The 27,459-nt window shown below is 36.9% G+C and overlaps 2 protein-coding genes across 2 annotated transcripts in view; one reads left to right on the top strand and one right to left on the bottom strand.

Annotated features, from left to right (window-relative positions):
* Positions 1 to 2,986: 2,986 nt before the first annotated feature.
* LOC106077040 (zinc finger protein 91-like) lies at positions 2,987 to 25,358 on the bottom strand. The gene is made up of 11 exons (XM_056036108.1): positions 25,211 to 25,358; positions 22,628 to 23,660; positions 21,451 to 21,713; positions 20,438 to 20,666; positions 19,261 to 19,371; positions 17,907 to 18,191; positions 16,368 to 16,566; positions 13,128 to 13,729; positions 11,864 to 12,094; positions 10,451 to 10,747; positions 2,987 to 4,705 (listed from the first exon to the last, which is right to left on the bottom strand). Exons 2-11 carry the CDS (start codon positions 23,636 to 23,638, stop codon positions 3,350 to 3,352), a joined length of 4,584 nt encoding a protein of 1,527 aa, XP_055892083.1. The 5' UTR covers positions 23,639 to 23,660; positions 25,211 to 25,358; the 3' UTR covers positions 2,987 to 3,349.
* A 101-nt stretch (positions 25,359 to 25,459) lies between these two features.
* LOC106063758 (uncharacterized) overlaps positions 25,460 to 27,459 on the top strand; it is a 167,698-nt gene continuing 165,698 nt past the window's right edge. The window contains exon 1 of the mRNA XM_056034494.1: positions 25,460 to 25,619. The gene's annotated coding sequence lies outside the window, so the exon portion shown is untranslated. The remainder of the gene's footprint in view (positions 25,620 to 27,459) is intronic.

The raw sequence follows: 27,459 nt of genomic DNA, 5'->3' as shown, positions 1-27,459 counted from the left end.
CCAGGATTCTTACTGGGAACTTGGTTCGGAAGCCAAGCGCCTTAACGCTCAGCCACCGCGCCTCGAAATAAAGAATAAACCATTTTAAATTGTTTTATTCCTGTGGCTCCATTAAACTTACGTTCACCCATAAGCTAATTACGTAACAGGGATTTCAGGTGTCTTATAACTAAAAAAGATTTTCTACTAAATTAAGTGCTTGTAAACATTGTGATCCTACCCAGCAATTGTTTTCGGAAATGTGCAAGGTTTCTGTAGACAACAAGGCGTAGGAATCTATTGTCTGTATTGCTAGAAATTTCTCAAGCAGGGAAGTCCAGCTTAGTAAGTTCCAGTTGGTGTCACTCTTCAGCAGCAATAGTAATAATTTGAAAATCTGCTGCTCTGTCCTTTAGTTTTAAATGGATATTTTCACCAACATCGTCCACTCATTTTGCTATTGTCATGCCACAAGGGCTGACAGCTTCAACTTTTTTTTTCAGGTGATTTTATTCTATCACAGGTAGCAAGAATTTTGTATTTCTATTCTTTAAATTTGAGCAACTTTGTAGCCTCCATGACAGCGGACTAGTTTTCTTGACTTCTTGTTAAATATTTTTGTCAATCGCTTACTTCTAGCAAACTTTTCTTAGCGGCTAAAACCAACAATGCCACCATATTTTTGTAATGGTTTGTTTTAGAAAGACTATAGATTAGAATGAATTCCATCAAAGAAAAGTTCCTAACATTGAGAAAATAGATTTTTCAACCTTTTCTTTTTTATTTCAACATTTTGTGCCGACGTTTAGGCGGGCCGGTCGGAACCACGTCGCGGGCCGGATCTGGCCCACGGGCCGTAGTTTGGGCATCACTGCTCTAGCCCATGTTGTATAATGAAGCCATGGATAATCTGTTCATCAAATCTATTGCGGCCTGTGGTACACATTTTGGAAATTCATATTGCCCTGTGTCTGAAAAGGTTGCCACCACTGGGATACATACATTGATCAAGCCAGCATCAAAATAAAGTTTGGACTGAAAATGATTAAAACTATGTAACTTTGGTGAGTACATTTGATGCTCAACATGGAACACTGGTAAAATATACCAACTTGTGCTCTATGTTGAAAATTTGCTACAAAGCTACAAAGTCAAAATTAAAATAAAATTTCCCTTGAAAAAAGTGGTACTACATATCCTGTAGACCCCATAGGATGACATTAATTATAAAAAAAATATAATTTTTTAAAGATCTATTTCAAAATGTTCACACTAGAAGGTTAAATTGCCTTTACTTGTTCCTTTAGACAAAATATATCCCACTTCAGTACTATGTTATATGCAATTACAATTACTTAACTCACTAGCACTGGTTTCCAGTTTGAAAAATGAAGAAAAAAGAGAGAGCTAGTCACATTGTGCAAGCCAAGTAAGAGCAGGTGAAGGAGACTTGACCTAGTTATAGAATCACATTATGTTTATGTGCAAGGAAAAAGATGTTTGTTAAATTTTTTAAACCTTCTAGATGACCTTGAAGTAAGCAAACATAATTTAGACATATATTTAGAACTAGACAGAGGGGCCAAGAGAGAAATTAAAGAAGCTTGAAGGAAAGTCTAACAATGATATGACCAATCCAGAAAAGTCTTTGTATGCCACTATGTAAGAGACAGAGATCTAGCTATCTGGGTTGTTGTTCCAAGAATTTTTTGATGGATCATTGATAATTAAAATCTTTGCTATGTTTTACTTATTCTTCGTAAAGTCAGTCAAGTTATTATTCAAACTACACAAGTGATATATTCTATTTTGTTGTTTGTTCATTGCTGGATCACTTATTGAACTGAGTTTGAAAGCATTAAACTCAAAGAAAATATACTCTACACTGTGTTTCTTCAGTGTGCTCAATAGAGGCACCTCCAAAACCACATGTAATTTAGAGACAATACACAGCTCTCCAAAACAACCCGTGACACTCAGTGACACTCATTATATTATACAAAGAGAGGTAGCTCTGATTTAAAAAATTCATCTAATACTTTTAAACACTTTTTAAAAAAAAGAATAATATGTCTAGTTTTCACTCAAAAGATTAATGTTCTGAACAAGACATATATATATGAAAGTTTAAAAAAAAAACTACCCTAAGAGCTAGTGATTAACATGCATATATATATTGTATTATTTACAATTTAAAGATTTATTTACTACAATAATTTCTTTCCACACACCTATTATTCATTTCATTGCACAACTTCATTATTCCAAAACAAAAAATGAGGTTTTGCAAAAGACTATTAGATTGCTCTGGTTTGATTATTTAAGGTGCACATGCACAACAAAACTAGAGTTTATTTAATCTCCAATCTCACAGCAACAGCCATGAACAGCACAGAATGAATGGCATGGTCTCTGAATCAAGGGAAAAAGTAATTGCTATGCTCAAGACACAAGAGACGAATGAATCAGCATATAATATAAGCTAACAAAGGGAAGAGAAGGACTAGCTCCAGACACTATATAAACAAAACTCTTATGGTATCCTACAGACTTATTGAGCAAGGGCTTCATTTTAACACTTATCAAGCCTTGCAGTAAGGAAAGATGTTCTGTTAGAAACACTGCAGAGTTCTCTCCTCCTAGACACTATTAAGCAAACAGTGACCTGCACTGCTACACCTTTCTATATATATTTATATAATATATATACAATAAATGGTTGCTTACCAAAAAAAACAACAACTCTTGACTAGGGCAGTTAATTATCACCAAGACTTAGAATACATCAAAAGTTACTTCATGAGATCATTTAAAAATCATAGAAACTTTGGACTAAACCCAAAACAGGATTTCTTCTTAAGTTCCAGTACAAAGTAAGAGTGTAGCTTTAAAAATGTTCAAGTAACCTTCAAAATGTTCAATAAACCTCCAATCAATTATAAACTTAACAAATGAAGACAAAGAAAAGTTCTTCTAATAATAGCACCACATTAACACAAAAAAAATGTTTACATTAATACAGCCAGTTTGAGCAGTACCAGGTAAAGACAAACATAGCTATATAATGCTATGACAACTTGGATCATCTTGATATATATATATATATTATTAATATTTATAACCATCACTGAAGATATCATTTGGAAATAACTGGTTGTAATAGGCAAAATGTATGCCATCCATGATAGCAGCATTCTTAGATTTCCATGTCCAATTAGAAATCTACTGAGACAGTTCAACATCCTTTGAAAGATGATACAACTCACTGTATGTAGCTCATTCTTTGTTTAGAGTATTAATGTTGTTTTTTTATATAATATCAATTATGTATATAAAAGACCTATTATTTCACAAACAGAATCTTAGTGTGTTAAAGGGTAGCTGTCTCTGACCTGTTGAGGTCAATCACAACCAAATTCTCCAGGTTCCCTGCATAAATCTGGCCACCAACGGTGCCCTGTAATGAGTGGATCTCATTCACAGGAATGTTGCAGTAGTAGTTGGGCAGGAATGCGCCAGGGTGGCTGGTGGCCACCTCCATCGGCCGATACTGCTGAAGCTCTTGGGAGGAGGGAGTGTGCACCTGGGGCATCCCAGAGTACCAAGGCTCAGGGGTGTGTGGGGCCTTCTGCTCTGACACCATCGTCCAGTACAGCTTGTCTTCTGGCACGGAGACTGTTACAGGGAGCTGGTGCGCTGAAGCAAAGGAGATGGTCGCCCCTGAGAGCTGCTGAGGCTCCTGTTGGTTGTAAGGAGGGATGACCATGTTTGTCACATTTATATACTGAGGGGAGTCTACCCCGCTGTTGGGTGATTCTTCATCCTCTCCCTCCCCATCTTCCAGCTCATTCTGAGACTCCTCCTCATCACTTGGCTTCTTTGCAATGATCTGGTCAGACTTCCAGTGCAGTGTGGATTTCTCCTCCTTAAAATGGACAGCTGCCTCCTGCTCTTCCTCCTTATCATTCCTCCTCACATCCTCCAACTCAGAGGGTGGCACTATCCTCACAGTCACCTCTTCCATTCTCTGCTTCAGGCTTATCTTTTTGGGTTTTTTAGGTTTAGGAGGTTCCATGGGAGCATCGGGGTTCTGATAAGATCGGAAAAACCTGCCTTTAGTCACAGGTAGAATTTCTGAGCCTTCTTTAGGCTTCTGATAATCTTCTTCTCTTTTATACAAGCCAGAGAAGACAGCCAAGGAATCAATGGCATTGGCTTTGAGGTAGTCTTCATGGACTGTCATAAGATGAGCACGAAAGTCTTTACTGCTATCACAACCAAAGCTTCCACATAGTTTACACGGGTAGAGCTTCTTCCCTTTGTGTTTCTTAGTCTTCAGAATATGCTTGCGGATGTTTTCATGGGTGTTACAAGTGTAGTTGCAGTACGGGCATGCGAATGGACGGGAGTTGATATGGATGCGCATGTGGCGCTTTAAGTGCGTCTTACAGGAAGCTTTGTACAGGCAGTAGTCGCAGTTAAAAGTGTGAGACTTGTCGTGGATTTTCTCGTGCCTGCGGAGCCTGGTCTTGGTTGGTGCTCCAAAGCCACAAATGTCACACAGATATTTCTTTTCGCCAGTGTGTGTGAACATGTGAGATTTAAGCTCGCTGCTCAAGACAAACGTCCACTGACAGCCTGGCCAGGTACATTTGTAGTTACGATCCCCATGTCTTTTCATGTGGCGGGAAAGTTCTTCTGGGGTAAAGAACCACGCTTGACAGACCTGTGAAAAAGAATTTTTAAAAAATGTTTTTCAGTAAACAGACAAAAAAAAGTCACTTAAAATTTCCAAAATGCATCTCATCAGACTTTGTAAAGGAAAACATATAATAGAGATTGCAATAATAAAAGTAAGAACCAAAACAACATGGAAATACAGTGTTGTGACACGGTTACTGTGTGGTCAACTGTGACACACGGTCAAGTGTAGGGTATCGAGAGTTAGGGGACTTGGGGGAAGTGAGGAGTGTGTAAACATGAAGAGAGGAAGTCAGCTAGCCAAGTATGGTATCTGTATATAACGTTGCCGTGCATATATGTTATGTTGAAATGTTCCACAATTAAAAGGCACTTTAAACGTAAAAGGACTTGTTTCTTCACAACTGGCGACCCCAACGAGATACGATGAGGCACAAGTAAGTGAAAATGTCGATATACAAAATATATAGAGAAGCGGGCAAGGAAAATGGCCTGCAAGGCGAAGAACTGGAAAAGTTCATAACATTAAAAATAACCTAGGAAAAAGAAAGGGAAGAAAGGAGATTTAATAGGGAAGAAGCCAGAAAGAAAGAAGAAGATAGTAGAAAGAAAGAAGAAGATAGTAGAAGGAAGGAAATCTTACAACTAGAACTAAAACTTAAAGAAAAGAAAGACAAAGAACAGCAAAAATGAAAAGGAGGAACATTTTGACAAATACAAACAATTAGACAGAATGTCTCCATTTGACGAGAGCCAGAATGAGATTTGAGGATATAGCAACATCATGCAACCTCCCACAGACAGAATGGGCAAGAAGCCTCATGGGGCACTTAAAAGAGAAAGCCATCAACATCTCACTGGGTCAGACTCTATCACCGCCACTCATTGATCAGGGAACATGAAATGCACCAAGATGCCTGTGTGTGTAGTCGCTGAATGAACTCTTCTTTATGTTGTCTGTTGTATTTATGTGTATTTTTCTGTTGTGTTGTCTTATATGAGAAACGAGTCCTTGTAATCACAACAAATTTCCATAAGGATCAATAAAGTAGTCTGTCTTCAAATGAGAGATGAAGAAAGAAAAGAGTACGTGGCTGTGAAGGAGGCGTTGCTGAGACAGTTTGGCTCCACAAGTTACGAATACCGAAGGAGATTGAAAGAGTCAACACCTCTACCAAATGACGATCCACAAATATTCGTGACCAATATGTCAATTTACTTTGATCGATGGGAAGACCTGTCAAAAGTGGATCACAAATATGAAACCCTCAGAGAACACATCATAATGGACGCTGTGATGGAAGCTTACAATAATAATGTGAAAACATACGTCACGGAGCGAGAGCCAAAGACCATCAGCAGCCTGATATCACAACTAAGGCAGTATAAGGCTGCACACCCAAGGGAAGTGTTAGCTAGAGAGAACCCAACTGCATCAGCTTGTATGGTGAACAACGCTGCAAGAATGCGGACACCAAGCCCTCTATATAGAAGAGAGAACGCTAACAAGAGCCCAACATGTACAGAAAGAAGAGAGAAAGATGAAGAAATGAGTCCAACATATAGATCTTGAAGAGAGAAAGATGAAGAAATAAGCCCAACATGTAGAGATGGAAGAGAGAACGCAGATAGGAGCCTAACATATACATATAAGAAAGACACAGCTAAGAGCCAAACATATACATATAGAAGAGGGAAAGATGAAGAAAATAGCCCAACTTATACCTACAAGGAGCAAGAATACCAACGTAACCACCAAAGAGCTCATTTCCAATGTCAAATTTGCAGTAGAACAAAGCACACTACAGAGAATGGCTTCTACAACCGACGCAATAAAGATTGGAAAAACAGACCAAGAAATCGAGCATTTGCTGCCAAACACGCTAATTAACTGCAGGTATACCCAGGCTTTGTGGGAGAAAACAGATGACCAATGTACTGTACGATACGGGCCCAACTGCAAATTTAGTCGCAAAAGAATACGTCAACCAACAAGAGTACACCGTCAACCCACAAGAGTACACCGGAAGAAGACAAGACTGTGTTGGTTACACTGGTCAAGTAACTACACACCTGGTAGCACGTATCCACATACACACACCGTTCATCAGTGGTTGGCATGAGGCTTTAGTTCTAGTTCTAGACAATAAGCCTGACAACATTGGCCTTACCATTGGCTGTATCAAAGGCTCTAAACACATCTAATAAAACTCATAGAAAGTGAAGCTCCACCAAGACGAGGGTTTATCCAGATAGGCGAAGATGGTGTCTACGTGAGAGAAATTCATCTGAAAGCAGGCAAGACACAACAATTGCTAGTTCCAAAGAAGTACAGAGAAACAATTTTAAAGCTTGCACATGACACCCCGTTTGCCGGACATATGGGAGTAAAGAGAACATTGAATAGAATCTTGAATGAATTTTTTTTACCTAGAATTACGCAAAAAGTCAAGGCCTACATAAAATCTTGCCATATTTGCCAAATACATGGAGCAAAGGGAACATATATGCAAGCTCCAATACAAACAACAGACTTAAGTGAATTGCTATTTGAGAAGATAGCTGTAGATATTATTGGACCAATGCCAGTAATGTCCGGAAGAGGCCATCGCTACATATTGACTGTTGTAGACGTGCACACGGTTTCCAGAAGCAATACCATTGAAAAGAATTTCTTCCGAAGATGTTGGAGACGCACTAACAGCAATATTTGCAAGAACAGGTTACCCTCGCATAATACTGAGCGATCAAGGCACTCAGTTTAAATCAAATGAATTCGCACAGTTTTGCAAAACTCTGAATATTAAACAACAATTTGCTGCCCGTTTTCACCCCCAAACAAATGGGATGTGCAAACGCCCGAATTTAATGCTGAAAACAATGCTGAACAAAGTAGCACAGGACAACCCAACAGACTGAGACAAGCTGATCAACCCCATACTGTTCGCCTACAGAGAAGTACCACACACAACAACGGGCTTCTCACCATTCAAGATGCTCTATGGCTCACCTGTTAGGGGACCAATGTCACTATACAGAGACTTTCTAGTTAATAGGAACATAGAACACGACATACTGACAGGATACGATCTTGTCATCAAGACAAGACAATATATAATCGAAGCATGCAAAACTGTCCAAAAGCAAGCAAACAAAGAGAAACCAGAACTATTGAGAAAGCTAAATCAGGGGCGAAAGTTGAGAACACTACAAGCTGGTGATAATGTAATGGTTCTGCTGCCTGACAGAAATAACCAGCTATTTATAAAATGGCAGGGCCCATTCCAAGTCACAATGGTGATTTCAAAGGTCGACTACAGTATAAACATAAAAGGTTGAGACAAAGTAGTTCACATCAATATGCTGAAGCTGTACATGCCCAGACCATTTAATCTGTCAACAAACGCTAAGCAAGACACGCAAGACAGTCAGAGAGTTATGATGATAGAAACAATGAGGAACCAGATGAATTACCGTGTCCAGTTATTGAAAGCTGAGAAACTGTGAAAGATATAGACACATCACACCTCCAGTATCCAGTTAAGCAAGATATTGATAAACTGCTAGCTCAATGGGCGCCAATATTCACAGACAAACCGGGTAGAACAACTGCCATAAAACACACTATCCAACTGACTGATACGAAGCCCACAAAAGCCAAAACATATCCAGTTTCCTTACACCATGAAGTGATACTGTTAAAAATGGGAATAATTGATACATCCACATCTCCATACTCAGCCCCAGCAGTCCTAGTGAAACAAAAGGAAACAACCGGAAAGATGCGTCTATGTGTAGACTACTGGAAACTAAACGTCATCAAAGTGAAAGATACATACCCAATGCCTAACATAGAGAACATTATACCTACTCACAGCATTCACTACTCCATTTGATTGTTACCAATTGAATCACATGAGCTTCTGGCTTAGTAACGCACCTGCGACCTTCAACAGAATGATGGCAAAACTATCAGGGAAAAGACCAGGTGTCATTTTCTATCTTGATGACATATGTGTTTTCCACAACACATTAGAAGAACACGTTGCTGGTCTGCAACAAGTATTCCAGATACTACAAGACAACGGGCTTACAATAAAACCTAGTAAGGTTAAAATCGCCAGAACAGAGATTGAATTTCTAGGGCACAGAATACAGCTAAATACGATCAGACCACTACAAGACAACATAAGCAAGATACTCAACTTAACAATACCTCAATACCTACAACAAAGGGACAAGTTCGAAGCATCTTAGGTTTATGTAATTACTAAAGACGGTTCCTGGCAAATTTCACAAGTATTACACAACCTCTAATTGAACTGACAAAAAAAGGCATGCCAAACAAGATCACATGGAGCTCCAGACTACAGGAATGCCTGCAAAGCATTAAAAATGTCTTCTCAGACGACATAGTACTCCAGCTTCCAGACATTAGAAACCCTTTCTACTTGGCAACAGATGCATCCTCCACAGCAGTGGGAGGCACTTGAATGCAGAAGTGTGATGCAACGCTATGACCAGTTTACTACATTAGCAGAAAGCTGAACGCAGCAGAACAGAAATATTCCACGATAGAGCGTGAAGCTCTAGCTATTGTGTTCTGCATAACAAAACTATCCCGTTACTTGCTTGGGAAATCATTCATCTTACTAACAGATCACGCCCCACTAGCTAATATCAATACAAGTAAGCTAGCCAACCAGAGGATTACTAGATGGGCTTTAAAACTTCAAGCCTTCGGCTTTACAGCTCAAGCTATTCCGGGACAAATCAACGTGATAGCTGATGTGTTGACAAGATGTGTCTAGGGACCGCTGGACTTAGGTTCATTCATTCATCAGATAAGGAGAACATTAACAAATAACTTGTATGATAACTTTAAATTTTGTCTTGTCAAAATTTAATGAACATTACGCTTCTGAATTTTTTTGATTTCATTCAGAGATGTGAAATTTGTACTCCAATTTAGTTTTTTTTATGTTTGTTGCATTGATTGTAGTCATAGATGTCCATCTAGGAACTGGTATGAAAGAAACACAAAGTAAACAATTCCCTTAATTTGGAAGATGTTTTGATGTAACATAAAGTATAAACTTATTGTGTATTTTTCACCTGACAATGTTGGCATTCAAAAAGACCATAGTTACATAGGAAAAAACTAAATGCGAGATTTTTTTAATACAAGTTGTATAATATAACAGGAAAGCTTTCTGCGATAGTTCAATTGGAAATGTCCCTTGCAATAACATATTATTGAAGATTTATTTGTCGTCATAGTTCTCTCATAATTGAAGAGGCCATTGTATTACGTCATTGTTTTTTTCTTGTCGATGTAAAACATTAATAATTTACACCCAAACTATTGGGTTCGTGAAATTTTGATACAATCAAAATTTTTCTCTGCCCTGGGAGGACTGTTGTGACACGGTTACTGTGTGGTCAAACGTGACACACTGTCAAGTGTTGGGTATCTAGAGTTAGGGGACTTGGGGGAAGTGGCGAGTGTGTAAACAAGAAGAGAGGAAGTCAGCTAGCGAAGTATGGTATCTGGATATAATGTTGCCATGTATATATGTTATGTTGAAATGTTCCACAATTAAAAGGCACATAAAAGGACTTGTTTCTTCACATACAGCTTACAGTATTTCTATTACTTGTACTATTCTTTCCTACTCACTGTGATCTACTGGAACTTGTAAAGATGAAGATGTACTAGTAACAAGGGAATATCAGATTTTAAACTAGAATCACTTTCTAAATTACTTACATCACAGGTGTGCTTCTCTCCCTTCTTCTCTGAAACATGCTGGCGTATGTGTTTGATCAGGTGGCTGTTACGCTTGAACTCCCTCCCGCAGGTGTCACACATGAACATGGGCATGTTCAGGTGGCTGGAAATGTGCCTCCTGAGAGTCAGCCTGCCAGCGAATCCTTTGCTGCAGAAACGACAGATGTAGGGGCGTTCCCCTGTGTGAAGCCGCAGGTGCTCCACCAGGGTGTCCTTCCGCACAAATTTTCCACACTCTGGACAGGAGACTGAAGAGTCGTTGCTTAAGCTTTCAACCTGAGGGAAATCATGTTAGAACTGAGTGTCAAGGAAAGAACAAATATTTGAAATTACTTTCAATCACAAATATTTGAAATCCCTTTCAATCAAAAATATTTGAAATGACTTAAAATCTTTCAGTGCAAATTATTTTGATCGAGAAAAATGGAGTTTTCCGGGATGAACACAAATTTTCAAGGGGGATAATCTAACATATTTGATTTTATTTTAAAGGAAAATGAATGGCCTACAAAATTATAATAAATCAAATAATTATTCAAAAAAAAAATTTCCATTCATTTTAAACTGTGCATGGAAAAGAAAATATTTTTAAAATTCATAAAAAATCGATATACTGAAAGATTTAACATATTAATTAAATCTTAAATCACAAAACCAAACACATTTTATGACTTCAAATTTCATAAAAGATGAACAAATGCACAAAGAAACTGTATCATTTGCACTTCTTTTCGGGTCCCGGGAAATAAACTAAAAAAGAGGAACCATTTAGCCATTTACATAATTTCCTTTTTTTTTTTTAACGTGTTGGTACAGTATTGAATTTACTATCTAAACGAAGAACAATCACTCCCACATCCAGAAAATAAAAACAAAAGAGAGAAATTAAAAGTTTAAGATAAAACAGAGAGTGAAATAAATATTATAAACCAAGTTACTTGCTGAGAGTAACGCCGCACTCACCAGCGCTAGCGAAGTTACTCACTAAGAGTAACCCAGCACAGAAAGAGTTAAATCACAAATATTTGAAATGACTTTAAATTTTAATACCTTGTAATCATAATTAAGAAATTTCTGGAACATATATAGTTACACATCCTAGCCCAAACCCTGGAGGACAATGGGGTATGGCAGCAGGCAGAGTTTGAACCCAGGACCATCAAGGAAACAGTCCTTAGTGCATAACTCAATACCTCTCTACTTCACTTTATAAAAACCCAATTCATTCATCATTTTTGGAGAAATTGTATTTTATTGTTAAAATTAAAGATACATATAATTTATCTTTGAAAATTGTTACTTTAAATATTTGTCTTGTTTTGATAGTTAAAGGCTGTCTCCGGCAAACTAAATTTTTTTTGTATAAAGCACTGTTATGATTCCAATACCCACCTGCTTGACATGGTCCCCATAGAGCTGTGTGACCAGGTCATGACCTTTAATTATCCTCTGCAGGTCAGCCTCAGAACTGGGGTGACGGTGCACTGTCTCTAAGTGGAGCAAGCAACAGGACTCTTGGAGGAACCTCTTGTCACACACAGGACACTTGTGCATCTTGGTCTCCCCAGCATGTTCTTTCAGTTTCAACTGATGTCCTCGGCCTGAACAATGAATTTTGTAAGCCTGTTTCAGAGATGAAAAACAAGTATGTTTCACTTTACCGATGGTGTGCCAAGTAAAGCACTTGATGATATAGGACTGGATTTGAGTTCTAGCAATGGTAAAGAAATAAATGCATAGAATTTTTCTATTATGTTAACTAAAATATTGATCTAAATCATTTATAGATCAGACTATTCTAAAACAAATCCTTTAATCTTGTTGGCATTATAAACTAGCAAACTCTGCAATTATAGCCTTACAAGTTTTTAAAAGATTTTAAACTTAGCAAGAGTTAAGCATTGCTTGGGATCTATATCAATAATAGATCAGACTATTCTAAACTGAAGTGGTGGTATAAGCTGAATTAGTCCCCTTTATAGGTCGCCACTTTATGAAAGTTTGAAAAAACAGTAGATAACTTTACACTCTTCTAACAGAGAGTGGGTAGTATGTTGGCTAGAACCACGGGTTGGTATTCAGTTTGTCCCCCACTTTTTTTTATAAATGCTTTTAAAAATCGATTATGTTAAAATTCACCCAGATATCCCTTTCTTTCTCTCCCCACCCCCCCAAATTTTCCAACTGGTCCAGTCCAGATAAGTAATAGGATCATAACCTATTGAGATAGCTAAAAGAATGAAATAGCGCTAAATAAAAAAACAATTGGTAAAAATAAGATCTATAATTACACAGCTATATTATTGTTGGTCTAGATCTATTACTGATTTAATTGCATGACTGATCCACACTAACTGATCAATACATTTTTTTTTATAAAGTATTTTTTATGATTTTCTTTTTTACATATTCTCATTGAGATTATCTTTCAAAAAATAACCCATTCAGTTCAACAGTTTTTAATTCTTGAAACGGAAAACAATTTTATGGTTGTATAATTTGAACAATGTCATTTTTAGTTGCTATTGGAACTTCTCTCTAACATTAAATGAATCATTAAGATGACAGTGTTGAACATGTACTGTTGTGTTTCATAAAGCTAATTAGTATCTATAATGACCACTAAGAGTTTTGTGATGAATCAATGGTTTCTTACCTTCAGTGAGAGGAAGTACTGATTACAAGGCTGGCAAGTCAGGATGTCATTAGGGTGGGTCTGGTTGTAATGCTCTCTCAACTCCATCATGTCCACTGCAGCAAACTCACAGTAGGCGCAAGAGAAGATGTGCTTGCTGGCCTCATTCAACGTCTCCTCATCAACAGCATCCTCCTCCGCATCAGCTTCTTCACTCTTGGTCGTCTCTGCAGAAAAGTCACCACAGGCAGCCACAGCAACTTGCCCGTTTACATTTTTAGCACTGTCTTCTTTAGGCTTTGTTTGCCTCCTTTTTACTCTTTTATTGCTGGGCACATCCTCAACAGCACCGACAGAGCTATGCCCTGATTCTTCTTTCTCCTCTAGTGCACTCCTCTTCAACGGCTTTAATTTTAATGGCTTTATACTCTCAGAAGTTTTTTTCAGTTTCTTCTCATCCTGGTCAGAATCATCCATGGCATAGAACTCAATCTTCTTCCTCTTTCTGCAACTTCTTCTCAAAGCAAGTGCTGCTGGCGGCTCCTTTACTGTCCCCTGTATATTGTCCTGAGTTGTTTTCTTGGAATTGACACACTGACCAACGTCTGCTTTCTTCTTCACAACTAAGACAAACAAAACATTCTGGTTAGAGATTTTTGTCATAAAAGTGCATAATTAGCAGATGGTGATGCAAAATAATTGCCCATGACATAACTCTGAAGGGCGAGGCAGCCAATTCTTTAATCACCCACATTATGTTCTTCTCCCAACACACGCCAATATGTCTACCTAGCCAACCAACAGACACAAGAGAACTGAGTTATCAGAATGGAAGAAGGTCAAGAAAGTGGAAAAATGCAACACCACACAATTCAAGTGCCAATAAAATGGTATTAGATGGTGGAAAAATACAATGCCAGGTTCAAGTTTAAGGATGTGGCGTGTCACTCGAAGATTTTTGGTTTCAAGCCACAAATGTAAAGTTGTCCAAATCTTAGCTGCACCCAAATTTTGAGCACTTCAAAAATGTGAAAATGAGTGGCAGCCTTAGATTTGATAGGAGACCTTGTGCATTTTAAAGTTATAATAATAATGGTTTTTACCTTGGAAATATTTATATTAAACTTTTAGCACAATTTTATTAAAAGACAGAATTAATGAACCCTTCTGTGATTGACTGAGACAAGTTCTGTTAAATGACAAAATTTATTATCTTCTACTGGACATATGATACAAGTACACCCAGAATGGAAAAATAAACTAATACTGAATGAAAATTCACATATTTTTATCACAGTAGAAACGTCTCCCTTGTCAGCCTAGACCAGTGATGCCCAACCTCATTTGACCCGCGGGCCATTTTAATTTCGAACACTCATGTCCTGGACCACAAAAATGAAAATGAAGTTAACCTGAATTTGAAGCTATTTGATTAGAAACCCTTGGATCTAGTACTTACATTACACTTTTTTTACAAATCAAATATGTTAGCTTATTATCATGTTCCACAAAGTAAAGATCTGTTCATTTTTTCTGGTAGATTCTACATTCAGAGTTTCATTTAATAAGTGTAAAATTATTAAAGGTCATGGTACCAATTAACTAACTAACTAAAGAAAAAGTGATGGCCCAAACGTAGGCAAAGATACATGTCAACCTTTTTTTTTTTTGATGGGGGATTATCTACACATTGTGCCAACATTTCAGCGGGCCGGATGGAACCACGTTGCGGGCCTAGACAGTCATTGTGTATTAAAATGCTCTCTAGTGTAATATAGAATGTCTGTCTAGTTTAATCGATAACAATTGTTGGTCGGCTTAAAAGTTTACTGTCAGGGTCCAATTTGAATGTTTCAATTTGTGTTCTAATGTTAATGCACATAAACAATATAGCAATTTAAATGTTTTAGCCTAACAATTTGGCCACATACATGAAATGTAATTGTAAGCAGCAATCACTTTACTTACTACATCCTGTAAAACTCATTTAGAACAAACTCTCATTACTTTCCTTTGAATTCTTAATTTCTTGAAAAATAAGATTTGATTTAAAGGTTAATGTAAATTCTAAAGCAATATTTTTTTAAAAATCTATCCATTTCAGACCATGCTGTCTATAGGGCAGAGGATGTAAAGGTAATCTGTATCTAGGGCAAAAAGTTTACAAGGGTCTCATGTGGCCAACACAATGATCAACCGCCTTTACTTTCCCCAACAAATGTAAGGTGCCCATTAGAATAGAGTGAACTCATGGGTGTCCCAAACTTTACAAACTACTGAAGCCAAGCTCTTTACACTTAGCCACTTTACACTAAGTAATACATAGTGTCAGTGTCAAACTTGGAAAAGTCTGACAGATTCTGATAGTTGAAAAGTAAAAAACAACAAAAAAACCCTAATTGACAGTTGCATAGTCCTAGTGCCTTGCATGGAAGTTTGGCTAGCCTGGGATCTTTCAAATTCAAATACAAAAGTCATGCTAAATACTATTCTAAAGTGAGAACATTGAATTATGAAAGACATCTCTAGCTAAGTCAAAAAAGCCACTTGACTGATATCTCTAACCTCAAGTCAAGCCACTTGATTTAGATATATCTTGTTATGGAGTGTGTATTTCCAAGGTGATGATCAAGAAAGAGAGCATTAGTCTTGTAGAATAATGGAAAATAATCAGCTCTGTCATAATCTATGTTTAGCACGAGAGATGACTCAAAGAAGCTAGAGTGTGTGGACATGTTTTTAGAGTGAGATTTGTTTAAATGCTACTTTATTTTCATTTCATCTCAAGCTAAATTAGTCTAAATTGAAATGAAAGTTATATTTAATTTTGTTCACAAACGAAGTTTATTCAAGTCATTTGTAGATCTATAATGTAAAATATTATACGCTTATGTCAAATTAGTTGTTTATTAACAACTATGGAGTGCAAAAAAAAGTCAACAACCATCAACAACATATCTGTAGCCTCAAGTCAAGCCACTTGCTTGTGATCATGAATAGAGAGAGTAGCCCCTCATTATGTAATCATAATATTACACATATATGATCGCTTATGTGCAAAGATGGCTGCCTGGTCGTGCGGTTTGCGCGCTGGACTGTCGTTCAGATTTATCGATGGTCCAGGGTTCAAACCCTGCCCGCTCCGCTCCCATCCCCCGTCGTCCTGCAGGAGGTTTGGACTAGGAAGTAATTATCTTCAACTTTGAAGGAACATCCGAAACATGTAAAACATTTTACAAAGAAAATTGAAATAATACAAACCTCTCTTTTTTCTGGCTTTGTGCAAGACAGGGACTTCATGTGCAGCAGTGCCCTGCCCCTTCTTCTCCCCCTCCTTCAGCTTGCTAGCAATGACCCGCTTGGCATGGAACCTGGTCCTGAGGTGGTTGTCCAGTCTACGCTGATCAAGATAACCCCTGTCACACACAGTACATGAAAACACGGATTTGTTTTTATGAATCTGAAACATAAGAGACGAGAAGTGTTCATCCACTTTATAAAGTTCCATGAATACAAAGAGCTGAAAGAGGAAAATACATTTATCTATGTGGCCAAACATTAGTAGAAAGAAGGGTGAAAGTGCAACCGCGCCTGGTGATTACAGATGACTGCAACTGTGTATCAAGGATTGGCCTCTTTTAGTCATACAAGAAGTTGCAATGGGAAAAGATTGTCTCTTGAGATGTAAAATGCCACAGATGGTTGACACAATGACTAACTGCATCGACTTACAAAAGTAAAGCATCTCATTTTAGTTTTGTGTGCTGAGATATTTATCATTTAAGTTGTGACTGTCTCCCAATACATACACACAACTTCTTGTTAGAACACTGAAGTAATGCAGTGTTGAAATTAATTCAATATCTTCAAACGCAAAGAAAATGGATAATCCAATGTTAAACTAAATTTACATCAAACATAAATATATGGTAGTAGCCAACATTTAACAGTGACCAAAAACTAATGACAACGGTATCTTGCCTAGTTTTCCTTTTATTGTCACATTTGAACATTCTTTGGAATATTTTTTCCCATCTGACCAGCATATTTGTTGGTACGCACCAAGTGTACAGGTCTACCAGACATTTCACTCAACAGCACCCACTCCTATCTTAACCTGGTTTGACATATCTACTGGATGTATTATGTTTGTAAAATGTTTCTGATATTTCTTCCGAGTTGAAGATGATTTACTTTCTAGTCAAACCTCCCAGAGGACAATGGGGGATGGCAGCGGGCAGGGTATGAACCCTGGACCATCAAGACAACCGACTGACAGTCCAGTGCCAATACCCACAACTAGGCAGCATGACACATCTGAATACCCTTTGAGATTTTATAGATAAGATAATTTTTCTTTATCCAATCAAATGGAAATTCTGTTTGACTACAATTGACCACCTCAGCATAACTACTTTACAATAACAGTATAGATGCAGATACAAACAACAATCACACACGAAACACATACACACTCACAACCAGCACTTTCATGAATTAGACTTCTATGTACTTCTTGATGACGACAGATGACCTTGTAACACTCTGACCTAAAGTGGGACAAAGGAGTTTTTAAATCTTTCTGTTTTTGACCTAATTGAAAGGAGACGACCACTTCATTCAGATCTGATGTAACAGTGGTTTAATTGGTGCAGGTTGTCTTTAAGAACGTTCTCATAATCAAGATGAAAAATCTCGACTGATCAGAAATAATTTTGGGAAAGGAGGAGAGTTCCTACAGTTTTCAACAACAAACATAAAGATGTTGACATATTTTTCTATTCCAAATGTGATGTCTACCTTTAAAAAGTGAAGCTGAAGCATACTTTTGGCTCTAAAGCTTTTCTCACACAGGGGACACTTGTGCAGGCTGTATTCCACTTGCTTAACAAACATCAGCATCTGGCACTCTGTCAGCCTGTCATTGTGCTTGCGCTGGCAGTGCCGCAGCATCCTGACAGCAGAGTGCATCTTGACACCACAAAACTTGCAAGTGATGCGCGAGTGACTCTCTCGAATGATGCACATGCCGTGTTTCTTCTCAAGGGCCACCAAATGTTCAGGTTGCTGGAGGTGTTCCATCATCTTGAAAATAATTATTGAAAAATAAGTAATATTTGCTTCAGTTTTAAAAAATCAATAAAATGTTGAAAAAAAGAAAAAGAAAAAAAGAATTAATAGGGGAAAGAGTCAAATAGAATGCCCAGGAAAAGAATTAAATGTTTTTAATGATAGTTTTTCTAGAGGCACAGTGGCTAAGTGGTAAGCGGTGGTGGAGTGGTAAAGTGCCCAGCTTTCGAACTGTGAAGACTGGGATTTTTAATTCAGGATCTTTGGTCGACTTTTGAGTCCACCAAGCTCTAATGGATACAACATGAACTGGGGACATTACACCCTCATTAACTGGGGACCACAGCAATAGATGACCTTTACATCATCTGCCACATAGATCGCAATGTCTGAGAGGGCTGATTTAATCCCTTTTTTCTAGGGTTGAATTAGCATTCGTTTTCTGGGGTGGAAAAAGCAAGACAATTACAAATTATAGGATAATTAATATTGCACAGATTACAGACATGAGCATGTAGTTGTTTTCTTTTCTAACATTCAATTATAAAATGTATTTCTGTTTATTTTGATCTTCTTCATCTTCTTCGTTCATGTCATGTTGGAGCGTTCAGATGACTAGACCTTTATATGAGATGAACTGCGCAGTGGTTTCCAAATCAGGGAGCTCTCCCTATAGTTTTCTTTCTATTGGGGTGTTTTGTGGCAAGTGTCTTGTACGGGCCTCTTGGTAAAGACATCAGTTTTAGAGGACGTGGTCGGCATTCTCTGGTGATACTCCACATGGGCAGATTTCACTGGTTCCAATTTTGAGCTTCCTGAACATGTGTTGTCGCATTCTGTTGTGTCCAGTCCTGAGTCAAAAGATTAGACATTGATCTTGTCGGGATAGCTTATAGTAAGCGTCATCTTTCTTGTGATTTGGATATTTTGCTCATATTTATCTTCCTTTCAATGTTTCATGTTTTAACAAACAAACTTCTTACATTTCAACAGGAATGTTGCGCTAAGTTCACCAATAATTAGAAGAAAAAAAAAAGATTGCATTGATCATTAGACGTAAGATGTAAGGTTTTTAGAGCCTGACCTGGTCTTCTTTGTGAGTTTTAAACTTGCAGGCTACACACATGATGGGCCCTAGCATATCTTGACATGTCATGACATGATTCACACTACCCATATGGTCCAGGAAGTCTGCCTATTAACACAAATTATTAAATACTAAATAAACAAATATATATATATATATATATCAAGAATTGATAATAAATAAAGTACTACTATATAGCCTTAGATAGCATAAGTAGTGTTAAAAGCATGCCTAGATTTGTTTAAAAAAAAATTTTGCTAAATGGTTCTGTCTTAAATAGGAAAGGAGTCCTTGGTTCAAATCCTGTTTAAGACTGGGATTTTTAATTTCTGGATTTTCAGGATGAGCCCACCCAGCTCTAATGGCTTCCTGACATTAGCTGGGGAAAGTAAAGGCAATTGGTCATTGTGTTAGTCACATGACACCCTAGTAAACCATGGGCCACAGAAATAGATGACCTATACATCATCCGCCCTATAGATTACAAGGTCTGAAAGAAGAAATTTACTTACTTTTTAAAAACATTTTGTGCCTAGTTAACAATGCATGGTACCATGTTTAGAAGATTTTAATTTTAATTAGCACTGACTTGCCAGTAATAGCAATATTTGCAAACAACTGTTATTTGTAGCATGCATCTGATGTATGATGACTATTTACTTGCGTGATAACTGAAAGTTCTGAGTATATACGTGCACAGGTGAATAGAGAGAAACTTGTGATGTATTATAAGTAGTGTGGCCCACCAAAAGGACAGACTGTAAACACAACACTAAAATGTAGACAATTGATAACACAGCAGACAGCTTAGAATCTTTGTAGTGTTAACAATATGACAGAGACAGACACAAGGACCGATCACCTGTTGCGTATTCAAACTTTTATAAGATATTCCTCTTATGTTCTTCATTAATTGTTTTAACTTGTGGTATGCTTACTAACTAGTAACTGCCATCTAGTGATCAACTGTACTCATAAAAGTATACTGAATACTCAACATACTCTAATCATTCTTATAGTTATAATGTTTTTTGTTTGGTGTAATGCACAAATTGTAAGACAAATTTCCTTACGGATAATAAAGATTATTATTACTATTATTCAAATAAGCAGTTACCATAAAAACAGTTGCATGTATACTACATAATTCCACACTCCTCACACTGATACTGACCTGTCTGTTGCAGTAATACTGGCAAATCCCACACTGGTATAGGCTCAGCCTAGTCATATATTTGTTATACTTATTTAACATGTCGATAGACTGGGCCTCAGGGTGCTCCTGGGCCCTGGACTTGTGCATGCGGGTCAGAAGGTGCCGAGCCATCTCATACTTGCGTGTGAAATTTTTGTGGCATATGTGGCATGAGTGAGTTTCTGGCTCTGTGGTCTTAGAAACCTGGCTGAAATAATGCAAACAATTGTTATAGAATAAACAAAATTTTTAAAAAATCATTAGTGAAGTGGTATTATTTCAAAGTGTGTACAGGTCTGTTGCAGTTCTCTATTGGGACTTAAATAAGCCCTTTAAGCTATATGAGATAAGAACTCTTAATTAGCCCAGAAATTATATGTCAATTAAATTAAATATTTCTTGTGGGCCTATATATATATGACTTATGTTGCCTTTAGATAAATATGGCCCTGTATCTGTGCGAGGGCTAGTTATGACACGTAGAGAGAAGATTGTTAGAATTAAGAAAAAAAGTTCCCCTTTCAGACCTTGTGATCTATAGGGCAGATGATATAAAAGTCATCTGTTTCTGTGGCCTATGGTTAACGAGGGTGTCAGGTGGACAACACAATGACTAACTGCCTTTACTTTTACCCAACTAATGTCAGGTACCCATTAGAACTGGGTGGACTCAGAGGTGCCCAAAGATCCCTAAAATAAAAATCTCAATCTTTACCAGGATTCAAAGCCGAGACCTGTGGTTCAGAAGCCAAGTGCTATAAGAAAATGACAAATATAGGATTTCCCTTTTCAAGACTTTCGCTTGTTAAGAATTAACTCCAAGAGTTAAAAATAAAAGATGAAAAAGAATGTTCAAGAGATAAATGAAGGGTTGAGAAGTAAAACCTGACATTAAATTAAAAAAAAAAGGACAGCCTTCTAAAGGCCATCTAATGATTACAAACAAAGTTTTAGAAAAAAAAATGATTTAAAGTTGTATTAAGGTACTATACCTAATGACATCTGATGACCAAGAATCACCTTGAGAGAATGGTACAAGAGCCTGTGTTGTCCCACTGTTTCCTTCACTAGCTTGGGTCAAGGATGTTGCAGTGTTTCCTTCAACAGCTTGGGTAGAGGATGATGCTACATCATTTCCTATGCTGCTTCTCTGAATCTGATCCAAAAATTCCTTTCTTTGAATTTTATCTTTATGCTGCTTGGTTTCGCAGTGAACTGATAAAACACTGGCACTGTCAAAGTACAAGTCACAGGACTGGGGAAAGGAAGTTTCACACAATAAAAATGTTTGAAATAAAATTAACTGTTGATGTTGTGACATGAAAAACTGAAATACATGAAGGCTGTGAGTAAAGAGGTAAGTAACTTAAAAAGGGGCAAATGACTTTATAAAGTATGATGGTATCTCTAAAATGCGTCAGAGATATTGAAAGAGTGAAAGAAAATAAATTACTCCTCCACCCCCAAAAAAAAAAGATGTTCAGTTAACAAGTTGTCTATGTTTTGGCCTGCAAGTTAAAAAAAAAAAGCCAGATGCTGATAGACTAGAGACAATATATAGGCATCCCCCATTTATGTCAAATTTTATCAAGATTGGTCAAACAGTTTAGATTTTTATTCAGGACATACATACATATGCCTTACTTTCTGCTTTATATATATATATATATATATATATATATATATATATATATATATATATATATATATATATATATATATATATATATATATATATATATATATATTAATTTCTCTTAATAGCAACTGGTTAAACAGAGGTGGTGCATTTCACTTGACAAACAAAAACTCTGGCTTGAATGGTCTACATATTAACTCAGAATATTAAACCTTTTGCTTTAATTCCACAAAATTATTGTGCAAAAAATTGTTTTAAAAATTATTCACACATATTGCTTTTTACAAAAACTGGCTGTAGTTAAAATAAATTAAAATACTACATCTAGCAAGAAATGGCTTTAAAATGTAACATTTATATTTATTATAAAAACACAAAAATAATTGTGAGCTCAACCTGAAAATTATTATAAATAAGTATTCTTTACTAATGATTCTACACTTGCACTAAATCACAGCTGATAAAAAATTGTATTAAATTTAATGATATCATCTGTCTGAAAAAGATTCTACATATAACAAAATACCTACTATACAATAGCAAGAATCCTGAACATTTCTTGTTTTGACCACAGCAAGTTCAGAAGTTTGATTGCTTGTGCATGTTGAAACTTTGCTGTCTTGTCCAGACTTTTCAGGTTCTTCCAGGAAATCAATGCCATTCTTTTGTTGTCTTTTGGCTTCCACCAACTGGCTATGCTGCTGCTGGGAAAAATGCATCGAGTATGTAGTCCTGTCTTTGAAACTAGAATTGCACACATTACAATAAAAACTCTTCCCAGTTCGATTTTTAGATTTTTTAAACTTAAAAGGCTTTCTTAGTATGTTCTTCCTGCAAGCAGGGCCAGGCCCACAGCCCGGCTTCCATTTTCCTGCAATGGGCAGTCTGCGCTTGGGTCCTTCTCCAGGGTTCCACTTACCTCCAGTGTGGCCCTGAGGTGGATGGGATGACGAATGATTGTATTCATCAGTCATTAACCAGAATCCATCATCACTCCCATGGCTCCCTTGATCTTCATTGTCAGAGATGGGCACAAATTCTTCATCGCTACTAAAATCTAGATTGCTGAGGATACTAGTAATAGGAAGAAGGGACTCTGCATGCAAGTCATCATCTAAAACAGAGAGCCTCTGCACAGCTTTTATCTTAGCTTTAGGTGGGGGAGCTTCATCTGTAGCACTTTTTAATTCTAGCGACTGGAAGAAATCAGGACAGTGCTTCTGGTTCATTAGACTGTCTGGGTCAAGGTCAGGGTCAGTGAAATCATCTGTATTGTCTATGAACTCTGACAGAGGAGAAGTGTCCCCAGAACTAGTGACAAAATACTTGCCATCCTGGTGAGAGTGATGTTTGGAGTCAATCTGATTTTTGGAACCAAAAGCAGATTGTTCGTTCTTAATCTGCCATTCAGGAATCTTCTGAGATCCGGCCTGACTGCTGTCTTGAAGTACATGAGATTTATAATGATCGACATAATTAATCAAACCCACAATTTTGGTACTGCAGATCAGACACATGTGATTACTACTGTCCACATCCATTTCTTTTTTTTCAAAGAAACACCTAGTGACAAGAAAAATAACAAAAGTTAATTGTAACAAAAATGTCAGTAATATGACACAAAAAGAGATGTCAGTGTCTGAAAGCCCTTTATAGTAGGAACTATACATACGATTTTTACTAACATACAGTTTATTTTCTTTTTTTTCTTAGAGATAAAAACAAATTAAAACATTTGAACACTGTAAACAGCTCTTACACCAGTGCTTATCTTACCAGGGAAAAAATGGGGGGGGGGGCCTCAATGTGCTATCAACAAGAGAAGCAAAAGCAGTGTATTTCCTTTTTTTTCTTTTCGATGTTAAATTAAATCATTAAATTTTGGGGCAAAAGAATGTGCTGACGACCTTCACAACAGTGATATTGAGTGCATGCCAGATCTTTAGATGCTACATGTTCTCAATCTCAGTTTTAAGTTCAAACATATCGTCTAATAAGACTAATAATTGATCAGATCAGCTATATAGATACAGTTTCTGTATATTGGATTACAAAAAAATCAGAATACCTGTTCACATTGTAACTTCCAACATAAAATAAAATTATTTGGTTATGATAAAAGCAGTACAAGCAGCAACAAATATAAGGTATAACAGTGATAACAGTAATCAGTATGCAACACTGACTTGAATGATAATAAATATATTTTTAAAAAAATTGTTCAGTACATGGCAATAAAATAGAACCTATGCCCTGTCTAGCAGATAAAAGTTATTACACATTAGGAAATCTAAATGTCTAGGACCTAGGAAATAAAATTATTCGATCTAATATTTCTTTTGACAAAAATTTTTTAAGACATTATTATTCATTATATGGAAATGCTACACTGCATTATAATGTCTTAAAAATGTGAATGGGGTGTAGTCTAGATTTTATCTGTCTAATATGAAATATAATCTGGATGTAGATAATCTCTAGCTAGAAGTAATCTAGAATCTAGATAACATTGTCGACATTGAATTATTATAGTATTTATAGATTCTAATTAATATTGTCATTATGACATTATGATTATGTGTGAATCTGTATTTTAGTGTTACACTTAAAGTGTAATTTGTAATGAGTGTATTCTGACTCAGTGACTGTATCATTGAGTGAAATGAGTGTATCTTTATAATCAATCTTATTTATCTTATTATAATTATGCTTAGTAATTTAGCTTTGACTTTTGTTTTGGGCCCTTGCAGTTGCAGCCTATTACTAACTATTAGTAGTACTATTACTCACTCCATACCATAATTTAATTTAATATAGAAATCTAGTCTACAATTCTACATTTAAATCATTATATCTGCCTAGACCCTGTGCTAATAAACTTTAATGTAGTTTAGATTCTAAATCTAGATCTTCATCTAGAAATACTGTTTAAGTGTAAATACATTGAAAATTGTTAGATTTTACTGTTTAGCATGACAATCATGTTAAAGTTAGATTTAGACAGTCTAGTCTAGTACGATTTTTAAAAAGCGATGGATGCCCGATAAGGCTAAATTTATGAAAATTAGCAATTAACAAAATCGTCTAGTCGTGAGCGAATTCCTTTTAGTTACCTTTAAAATGATCAATACATAGTTGGAGATAGATATGAAGCTAGTTTTTGTTGGTGTGAGCTTTTTTTCTAAATATAAAGAAAATAATTTATCTAAATTTTAACCCAAATATCAATAAAGTTGCAAAAAATGGCGTCAATGCAGTGAGGTAAACTAGATTAAAAAGTATGTCATCAGACATGCGCAATAAATTGTAGTTCTCGTGTAACCTCCGACCTCTTTGATTTGCTTCCGGTGCAATTTCGGGGGTTGGTTTGGTTGATGAGCTGCTACTGTTTTGATTATGCAGATTCCTATGAGGACAAGATTACGCCACATATCGAGATGTAAATAGACTACATCTAGGAGGAAAAAACAAACAAACATTGGAGTTCATATTTTTTCTGGGATAATAATGTCTTAATAGATGGTGAGTAAATTTGAAATTCTTGGTTTGGGTATTGTCGCCTTCAAAATTAATTCAATTTCAACTGCCGTCTGCTAAAGAAAATGTGTGGCAGTTGAAACAAACAGGCCTCGCACCCCGTCATTCAGCGCGTGCACGAGACTCGCGGACTGCTAGATCTAGATCTAGTGTTTGTCAACAAACCTCTCTACGTCTGAGACTCCTTTCCGTTTTTAACCCGCCTACTGCCGTATCGTAAATCAGATTGTTCTTGACCGTTCATCAAAAAATCAAAATTTTAATCTATTCACTAAACTAGAATTCTGTTTTTAAAGAAAAGTAGATTTACTTGTTATTAATATCGTTATTGAAAAATACATGGATCTATGAGCAGGTGTGAGCTTATCATTGATATTGGTTGTAAAGAAGAGTTCTATTTTGAGAATGTATGTTTACTGTAAAGAAAAACACAAGAGGGAAAAATGTGTGTACGTGAAAATCCATGCGATAATGCTTCCTAGCGAGCAGAGAATATCGAAGGAATCCTACCATCTGCTGTTTGTTCTGGGGACATCAATCAAACCTTTCATTGCGTATTGTCAATCATGTGTCAGGCCAGTCTTTGTGGCGCCCCGCGCAATCAATCCGGTGCCCCATCAATCACCCAGGCTTTTATTGTAAAATGTATTTGCACAAGAGCGCAAACAAAAGAGTTGCGGGGTAGGGGTGGAGCACCTGACTCAGATTTTTTGACAGCTTTTTTGGTAAGGGTAGGTGGGGATACGTTAGTGGCTGTAATAGACAAGACGGGATGTAGGATTAAGGCGGTGGGAGGGGGGTTATGTGTTAGATGGCAAACGATAAGTCGATATGGAAAAAAAAATATTGAAAAGAAAAAAAAGATGACCGACTATCTGGGTTGACTGGGTAGGGCTTCTCTTGTCTTTCTCTTGGAAACGCTATTTTAAGCTGGAAAAGAGAGAAGAGAAAAAAAAAACTGATTTATTATGAGCGTTGGTAGTCCTCGTTAGTGTGACATAAAGGCGTTTACTTTTGTCTGGCTTTGGGTTTTGATATATAATGGTAGATATCAAGTGAATGTGTAGTGTGCCAGGCTGTTCTTAGAGAATGTTGAACATGAGCCGTGTGTGTCAAGCTGTCCGTTGTGGTTTAAGGTGCGATTGTTTTGAAAGTAAGAAAGAAAAAAATAGAGAAAAAAAATGAGGGGGGGGGGGTAGGTGAGTGATGATAGACTCTGGACATTCACAACGAACTGGACATGAGAAAACTTTAGTTTTTCTTTTCTACTCACAGTTCTTATTGACGCGAAGATGGCGCATGTTTACAGATGCACTGATATTTTGCACTTCACCCAATCATGTCTAACTCACTTTTCTTAACTTCCGTTGCAGGCAGTGAATAACGTCATTGCATGATTGCACCTTTTTTTTTTTTCAATAATGGTATAGTAGTTGTGTTTTTTTTTTACCATGAGTGAAAAGGGGGGTGGGGTCGAGATTTGCCGTACTCTGTAAGAGAACATTGTTTGTTCTATGCTAGCCCTTACGAAAGAAAAAAAAAAGTGGTCTATTTTTTAGGACCATTTATAGATGAGATTTTGCTTTCCATTTGTTTATGTACGATGGTTTCCTTTCAGACCTTGCGATCTATGGGGCAGATGATGTTAACGTCATCTGTATCTTCGGCCAACGGTTAACGAGCAGGGTGTCAAGTGGTCAACGACCAACCGCCTTTACTTTACCTAACTAAAGTCAGGTACCTATTGGAGTTCGGTGGACTCAGGTAAAGTAAAGTTCCCATTTCAGACCTTGTGGTCTATTGGGCAGATAATATAAAGGTCATC

The sequence above is a fragment of the Biomphalaria glabrata genome, chromosome 7 (assembly GCF_947242115.1).
Source record: "Biomphalaria glabrata chromosome 7, xgBioGlab47.1, whole genome shotgun sequence".
NCBI lineage: Eukaryota > Metazoa > Mollusca > Gastropoda > Planorbidae > Biomphalaria > Biomphalaria glabrata.
The sequence above is the reverse complement of the archived record's forward strand: the minus strand, read 5'-3'. Positions and strand labels throughout refer to the sequence as shown.